This window comes from Elaeis guineensis, chromosome 4, assembly GCF_000442705.2.
Source record: "Elaeis guineensis isolate ETL-2024a chromosome 4, EG11, whole genome shotgun sequence".
Classification (NCBI taxonomy): Eukaryota; Viridiplantae; Streptophyta; class Magnoliopsida; order Arecales; family Arecaceae; genus Elaeis; species Elaeis guineensis.
Window position 1 is genome coordinate 11,540,205 of NC_025996.2, and position 8,847 is coordinate 11,549,051.

The 8,847-nt window shown below is 39.0% G+C and overlaps 1 protein-coding gene across 1 annotated transcript; it reads left to right on the plus strand.

Moving 5' to 3' along the window:
- Nucleotides 1–6,595: 6,595 nt before the first annotated feature.
- Nucleotides 6,596–8,273, plus strand: LOC105037388 (myb-related protein Zm1). The gene is made up of 3 exons (XM_010913061.4): nucleotides 6,596–6,879; nucleotides 7,051–7,180; nucleotides 7,318–8,273. Exons 1-3 carry the CDS (start codon nucleotides 6,741–6,743, stop codon nucleotides 8,120–8,122), a joined length of 1,074 nt encoding a protein of 357 aa, XP_010911363.1. The 5' UTR covers nucleotides 6,596–6,740; the 3' UTR covers nucleotides 8,123–8,273.
- The last annotated feature ends 574 nt before the right edge of the window (nucleotides 8,274–8,847 follow it).

An 8,847-nucleotide genomic window follows, 5' to 3' on the forward strand; every position in this document is an offset into this window, starting at 1 on the left:
TAAGTTTGGTTCGATTTTTTCGGTTACCGAACCGAATCGAACCGAACAAGACAAATCGATGTGATTTTTTTGATATTTGGTGCAGTGCAGTTTTAGATTTTAAGAAATTTTGATTTTCGGTTCGGTTTGATTTGAAATCGATGAAAAATCGAAAAAATTGAACTGCACCGAATTGTTTAATCTTATCTCTATTTCTTAATATTCATTTCGGCCACCTCCCTTTTCAAGGGTCCGACAGGATCGGAGGGCGGCACCCGAGCTCTAAACATGCTCCGGCACCGATGGTCACGGAGAGACATGGTCGGAAGAGAACAATCCGGCTTAGATCGAAAAGCATGAAGAAGAGGGAGCGGCCCAAGAAGAGGGAATGATGAAAACCGAATAAACCACACCGAACTTAACCGAATAAGTCAGTTTGGTGTGGCTCTGTTTTTATTTATTTCGGATTTGGTGTGTTGTCATTTTTTTTCTTATTCGATTTTTTTTGGTTTGGCATTATTCGATGCAGTTCAAATCGAATCGCACCAAATTGCACCCCTAATCATGTCAATCATGTCCTGTCAGCCGTATGGCGTAGCGTGAGCATCTGGCTCTGATAGCGGGTGTATCTTCTGTTCGACGTATAGGTGGCCATGATGGCGGGCCTTATCACACGTGCAGTGTAATTAATGACCTCATAACATCCCATCATGGTGCGCAGCCAAACGGTCAGGATATGGCATCTGAGCGATATGACTTGATGTGGCTTGCCAGGATGGCGTGATGGCCACACCTGTTGTTCCGCCGTTCGGCTGACATCCGTATCAGAAAGTCGATTGAAGGAGCCCATTGAGTGGTGCGATTCAGTCATTAGTTTGGATAATCGATAAGGCACCGAGAAAGAAATCGGCCTTTTGAGGACTTCCTATGAGGTCACCCTCGGCCTCCTGATGAAGTCGGCCTCGACTTCTTGATGAAGTCGGCCTCAGTCTTTTGATGAAGTCGGCCTCGGCCTGCCAATAAAATCGGCCTCCAGATGATTGCTAATGAGGTCGGCCTCAACCTCCTAATGAAGTCGGCCTCGGCCTCTCAATGAAGTCGGCCTCTTCATGATGTCGGCCTTCGGATGACTTCATGAGGTTGGTCTCCTTGTGAAGTCGGCCTCTTCGTGATGATGTCGGCCTCCGGATGACTTCGTGAGATTGGTCTCAGTCTCTTGATGAAGTCGGCCTTCGGATGACTTCGTGAGGTCAGCTAAGGGATGAGAATTTATCCCAACAATATCAAATATGATGGTCCACGAGATATGATTTTTTTTCTCCATTTTTTTAATTATTTTTAAATATAATTATAATAACATCATACATTGTAATAAATAGAATATTTCGATAATCAAACTTCTACAGCACATTAAAAAATAACTTTTAATCATAGATATATTGATATAACTATCATTAAAATTTGTTATACGTTAAGCAATAAACTTTTAATATAACAACAACACCTATGACGGTCTAATAGCTATTATTTTAATGATTGATATTAAATAGTTTCTTTTTTTAAGAATAAAAATGGGCCGTTACTGAATTTCGCATTAGATTCTAAAACATGGGAGGCATTTGGGGGTCATGCAGCAGTGCCTAATTAGGTGTGTGGTATGATTTAGGCACAAGGAAGGGCCAACGAAGCTATGGCCCAACCTCATGGGCATAGCCTTGGCTCGTTCCCTCATTCGCCATTCGGTCGTTAACGTGGGACCGTGACAGACTACATGGCGTGAGGCAGCCCGCTTAGGCATTCCTAATCTTGGACTCAGGTGTTTCCCATTGCTTCAAAATCATATAATTACGGCTTCAGCCAGTGAAGTTCAAGAAATGTTAGAGATGTAATTTTACGTGGAAAGTTAGAAATTGTATTAGAAAAAAAAAAGCTCTTTCTAAGTTGGAAAATATGAAGAAAAAGGTAAGATATTCCTAATGCAAATAATTAATATTAAGCAATATATTAAAACAAAGTTGGGAATGATAGGTTTATCTTAGCTGAGATATCAACCAATATCTGTATCAATATATATCGCCAAACAATAAGGGTGAAAACATTGTATCTGTTAAATTTGCAAATGCTAAATAGAAAAAAGGAATCCTTTTGCACCAAGAATTAGGGTTTTGTATTTTCGAGAAAACTAGCATGGAGATACTCTCTCATCCTCATCATGTCTCTAGTGATTTTCATTGGAACAAAAATGATAAAGCTTCGTCAATAAGTTATCATGGATGGGCAATTTGATATCTAGAGGAGAACAATTGGTCCTAGAGATTTCGTCGAAAAAAGAAAGGGTCCTAGAGAGCTATGTGGTCTTTTAGGTCTCTAGGGGCTTGGACCACCTGTGGCTCGATTATTGTTCTATTCCCTTGTCAAATATTTTGTAAGCATTGTTTGTTTTTCTGAAGTTGTCATTGATTCAGCATCACACATGTCGAAAACTATTTTCTTGAGCATGTGACCTAAGCATTGCATGTTCTTTATGTAATTATATCTATTTGTCTTCATTGATCACCTAAGTTATTCCACTGCTATAGATTTGATTTGTACTCATTGTACAAAAGCCAAATGGAAAAAGAATCTAGTCTCATTTGACCTAGTAAATATATAGGCGAACTTCAAGATGTGTTGCAACTCGTAAGAATAGTGTTAATGTGCTTACGTACATATTCAAAAAACAAACAAAAATTTTAATGTGTTATCTTTTGGTTTTTCCTGCTTGAAGAGAAGAGAGATCAATTTATGATGCATTAAAAATATTCAAAAAGTGGTTCATTGCCTATTGTGAGGTCTGCAAAGGTTCAGTGGTGTGCGGTCTTACCTCGTGCATGAAGAGGCTTACACAATAGTAGACTCTAAAGCACAACAAATCCACCTAGTCATATTGCATCCAATGTTCAAGCGAAAATCTTTTTTTTTTTTTTTTCCTACCACATGTTAAGGCTCATCGACACCAAACAGCAGTGAGCTTCAAGCAAAAACAAGCCCTGAAAGTTGTTGGATTTGGGTTTTGATATTTCCTGCGTTCGCATGATATTCCAAAACTTTATCTAAAAAGACCAGCTGAGATATGTATTTTAAATTTTTTATCTAAAATTTATCAAGTATATATCAATGTTGGAGTAAACATAGGTCTATACAAATTTTCATATATTTTTTTTATCAAAATTCTGACACTTTCACCGGATAAAAGATACAAATCCATTCAAATTTAATTACAGATATTGTAAATACAATCATCAATACTATGTCGAGCTCGGAATTGATCTAAATAGGCTAATGTTGTATTATTCTCTATTCCATATAAATTATAGATTGAATTTATTTTAATATCATTTGTAATAATTAAAGATCTCAATCAAAAAAATAAAATCAGAAAGTATTATTTGAATTTTTTAATTTATATAAATATTTAAAATCTATCTTATGGGTAGTCAATATAAAATTATATATATATATATATATATATATATATATATATATATATATATTTGAATGGATCCATATATATGAAAAATGAGGGACGGCGTGCATAGACTGGTTCTTGAATGGGCTCTTGACCTGCCTGCTGGGACGAGGAGACCAAGAAACCATGCAGGCTATTAGATGCTCATCTGGGGTAGGCGATGTCCTTTTTATTGTATTTCTTTGCTCTTTGCTTTTTCTATCCCTTTTTTTCCTGTGGTGCAGGCGTTGTTTGACATTACTTTGAGGTCTTCAAGTCCTGGGGTATCCGTCCTCCACCCCATTCTTTTTCTTCTCTTTTATTTCTTCTTCTTTTTTTTTTTTTTATCTTCTCAATTCAACTCGTTTGAAATGTGACGAACGTTTGGCCACAGTGGAGATGAGTTGAGCAGAACAAACCGTCCACGATTCTTCCTTTACTAAAAAACAAACTCTCTCAAGTACAAAAAGAGTCTCCACTATTGAAATAATCGGCGGCCAGGACACCTGTAACAATGTCCACTGACATTATCTTTCTTACTGCCAATTATTTCCTTCACCTCACAACAATAAACATTGCCACCACTCACGTTCACACATAATCCGGGATTGGGTAAGACCTGGCACAAGTTGTGCATGGTTGCTTTCTTAGGTTTTTCCAAGTGACATAGCACAAAGAGGACAAAGGGGTAGGTAAAATGTCAGTGACCAATAGGTAGAAATCTAAAGCGAGTCAAAATTTGGACCCAAACAATTCAAAGCATAGAGGTTTTAGGTACCCCAAAGTCCCCCAGATCAAGATGTCCAAAGTTAGGTATTGGTAAGGTAACAGGGCATTAAGTGTTGGCTACCTTAATTTTAAAATCTAGGATGGGGATACAGTATTTAAAAGGGAGGTTAAGGGTTGTTGAAGGAGATGGGGTTTGGCCATGGGTGGTGATTTCTTCTTTTCTAAGATGATCTGAACTGAAGTTTTGGGAGAGCTGGTGACCTAAAACATCAGACAAGCGCTGACGTGCGCACCTTCGTTTGCATTACAATGTTTGTTGGTTCTCAAAGGAAAAGACCAAAGTCTAATGGGAGAAATCATATTTCGCACCACACACTATATGCCAGCATGCAGTGTACTACATGAACAAATCGAGACGAGATCTATAGTGCGGCGGTCCGAGAAGATTGCTTGATGCATGAGATTGGCATGGTGCACCGCTACGTGGTGCAAAGCATAACTTCTTGTTTAAAGGACATCAGGATTTTATTGGATGTTTGACTAGAATCAAACTTATAACACAAGAATTTCTACAGTTCCTTTTGGAGTTTATGTGCAATGTTTGGTCGCATGCTGTCTTAGCAGCCAAAAAAAGAAGAAGAAGAAGAAGAAAAAACCGAGATTTCACAGACATGTTACCAAGACCAAAACTTACTGAGAAAGAATATTTGTGGTTTCTATTACCCTTAGTTTGCTGTGGTTCTAAGCATATCAATAGATAAGCTACAATGTCTGAACCAAAAATACTGTAGCTCAAATTCATGCAGACAAAAGTAAGTTGGTCTGCATGAAAAGAAAGTTGACATTTTAACTATTTTTTGTTAACCTAATCATTTCCTTTTATCTATTTCTACTTGGAAAACATGTGAAAGCCTTTTAGAAAACACCAAGTACATACACATTCTTACATCCGGAGATGGATACTTGATTGCTGCTATTTAGAGATTGAATTTTTGGTGCTACAAAGAAGTTTTTCTTTCTCTGACTCCTAATTCTGGATGCTTTCTTGACCTTTCTCTTGTTTGATACGGTTTAGTCCTATGATTATTCCACCTAAATAATTTTTAAATCAGGAAATTAACCACTCTTTATTTTCTTCATCGGCTTTGTATAGAAGACAATTTGGAGTTGGAGCAACTGCGAGTGTGGCTCGGTGAGGGTCCACTAGATACAACTTTGACAAATGTAGAAAGAAATATGGAGCAGAGGATTGTGCATGATCAATTATTTCCTTCAAAATAAAATTATTTATCTCCAACAGAAGAGAAGCTAAAGAAAAATTTGTAAAACTGCAAAAGATCAAAGTAGTGAATAATTAGACTTTTCCATTGGGCACGTACGTCGTGCCTACTACTTTTCTCATTGAAAAAGGACTGTCTTTAGTTAGAAAGAAAGCAAGAAAACAGTTCACCTGGGAACTTTATTTCTAGCATTTTTTTTTCCCTTCTTTCAAAAAAAAAAAAAAAAAAAATCCTATGCCACCCATTGATGGTGTGTGCTAGAGTAGTGCACGTTAAGTAGCCTCGGACAGAGTCAAAATGAGATATTCTTTTGCATTTACAGTAGAAAATAGAACTTATGCTGATAATATATTTATATAATTTAGTCTTCGGATTAACACCCAAAGTCCAGCCCAAGCTATTCAATGAAAGCCTAATTGAGAGCCAATCTCCGAAGCCTAATTCCTTGAGCCCAATGACAGCTTCCTAAAATGATATAGACGGGTCATAAAAAGGAAATTAGTTAGCCTTTTATAATTAACTTTACATAACCTATCCCACCAACAAAAAAGCTTTATCTATGACTCTCTCCCATCTCCCCCTTTCTCTCTCCTTCCCCCAACCGCAAAAAAGCAACGCTTTATCTAGTCACCCTTCTTGGTTAATGACAGATGAATGATAGATTTAAAGAGTAATATTACATAATTAAGAAAACAGAGGAAAATTAGTGTGGAGTCTCCATCAGCCATCCAATATCGATCAAACAGCGTCGGCATCATGTTAGTGCCACCATGTACCCTTGTTGCACCATCTCCACCTATAGAGTTGTGGGCCTGTGCCTAACGACCAACCAATCCTGATTGGACTGCTCCTGAATCAAATGGGTGCCTTTTGCTGATCATGGCCCTTTTCTTGTAGCCCCGGGGGAAAAAGTGTGGTGATATTTCCATCCACTAACTTCTCTCTCTCTCTCTCTCTGTATATATATATATATATATATATATATATAGCAGCATTTGTTGAAATGTAAACATTAAAACAGGGTAGAATGTTTTATATCAAAGTTATATAAAGTCTTATGGATGGGCCTTTTCGTGTGTCCCTGTGTAATAGGGTTTGGTAAGGAGAATCTAGAGTGTAGTCCTGACTATTGGTAAAACAGCTCTTATCAGCAATATGAACCCCCCCATCTTTATATAAATACTTGCTAACTCTTCCTTTGAAACTAGTAGCTAGGGAAGTTGTAGACAAGAAATTGCAAGAGAGAGAGGGAGAGAGAGATAGAGATGGGTCGAGGGAGAGCACCGTGCTGTGAGAAAGTTGGGCTGAACAAGGGCTCATGGACGCCGGAGGAGGACATGAGACTCATGGCCTACATTCAGAAGTATGGTCATGGGAATTGGCGTGCTCTTCCCAAACGAGCAGGTGTCTCTTCTTCTCCATTTCTATTGATTTGAACATTGATCTTGTATGGCAACAATAAGGATGCAAGCCTAAACTTTGGTTAATTCTTAAAAAAAATGATCAGAAGTCTACAGACAATAGAACAGTAACATGAGATGAACTGACACTAGTCTTTGTTCTGAGTTTTGACAGGCTTGCTGCGATGCGGAAAGAGTTGCCGTCTCAGGTGGATGAACTACCTTCGGCCTGACATCAAGCGAGGAAACTTCAGCAAGGAAGAAGAGGAATCCATAATTAAGCTACATGGCTTGCTTGGAAACAAGTATGATGTTAAGCTTAACCCAATTAGTATGCTTTATGTTCAAGTAACCAAGCACCACTTGCTTTCCGAAGAGTAGTTTTGATTTAGGCCTGTCATTTTGCTTTTGAAGGTCTGACTTGATCCAATGTTGCTTTTAGATGGTCGAAAATAGCGTCTTGTCTGCCGGGAAGAACCGACAATGAGATCAAGAATGTGTGGAACACACACTTGAAGAAGAGGCTCCTGTCCAAAGATCGAAGCCAGAAGACCGACAACCTCGAAGAGATGCCAAGCTTGTCTTCCTCCTCCACCACCTCCCACTCATGCTCCGATCAAGTCGAAGGCAAGAGCGACAGCGAGCACAACAATCCAAGTGTAGACTCCATGAATCCCTCGGAGGATAAGATTGAGATTCCCATTGAGCCCAGCATGGACATGTGGGTCATGCTAGAGGATGCTCTCCCGAGCTCGCCTCGAAAAACCGACACTGAGGACAAGAATATATTGGAGACGCAGCTAGAGCAAAATTCTTTTTCAGATTCCTTAGCAACCAATGTCAGTAGCAGCAGAGGAGGACAAGGACAAGCGCTCAACGACATTTACCCGAGGGAGGCTGAGAAAGATCCATTGGAGGTGCCTGATGTACCCATCGAACCGGAGATCTGGGACATGATCCAGGACGGCGATGCCGGATTGTTTAGTCCACAAGTGGGGGCCATGGAGGAGCTTGGATTTCATGGGAATCCACAAAGTTTAGATGAGGATCCAAGCAGAGGCGAAGGGAGCAGAATTTGGGTGGAATACTTGGAGAAGGAGCTTGGCTTGTGGGGAGCGAGTGATGACAACCAGGAGTGCCTCATGGGTCCCTGGGCCGAGATGGAGGGAGATCCTGTGTCCCGTTATTTTCAAAAGGGGCCCTCTTCCCCCTCTCCTTTAGATCTCCATGACTTGAAGGTGTCCTAATACATTGTTATGGGTCCAAAGGTAGGTTAGATCTCACACAAAGGTGTATATTTAGGAGGCCGTGGGTGTTGGACACATTCCTAACCTTTCATTAAAGAGTCAAAGTTGTAGGTGCTTAAATTAGTACTTAATACTATGAGGATGTGACTCATGTTCCATGCCCTACTTGTCATGCTTCTTCTTTTATCACCATGCCGTCAGTTTTGAATCATTGCTCTTTTTCTTTTCCTTTTCCACACAGGAGAACGACAACGGTATGTGTGCATATTGAAGTATAGATACTAAGAAAATGCGTTCCATAAAAATAATTGAATCAGCATCATGAACTAAATAATTCCATGCTCACTATCTATTTAAAATATTAATTGCTATGGTTTCATGATGACCAAAAACAAGATCATCATGGATTAGCTATTGTAAATATGAGTGTCATAGACTAACTTTCAGAGTACGGCTTCAAAGAAAATGAAGTCTGGCCTCCCAAGTCATGAACAAACCTGCTTCGCTGTAATTGATACCTGAAACCTTCATGCATCACTAACTTTGTTTCTTTCTTTTCTGATGGAAATTGGAGGGAGGAAGCCTTCCCCCAGATTTATTGCTTTTTTTTTTTTTTTTTTGCTTGATAATTTTGTGTAAACAGTAATTAATCTAAGGCTTTACAATGTGTCGAACCCATAACCATGATCATGAATGTCTAAATAATGCACACCTAATTTGGAACT

Coding starts and splice junctions, on each gene's coding strand:
- LOC105037388 (XM_010913061.4), top strand. CDS start 6,741: ATGGGTCGAGGGAGAGCACCGTGCTGTGAGAAAGTTGGGCTGAACAAG. Junction 6,880..7,050: donor TGCTCTTCCCAAACGAGCAG/GTGTCTCTTCTT, acceptor GAGTTTTGACAG/GCTTGCTGCGATGCGGAAAG. Junction 7,181..7,317: donor CATGGCTTGCTTGGAAACAA/GTATGATGTTAA, acceptor TGTTGCTTTTAG/ATGGTCGAAAATAGCGTCTT.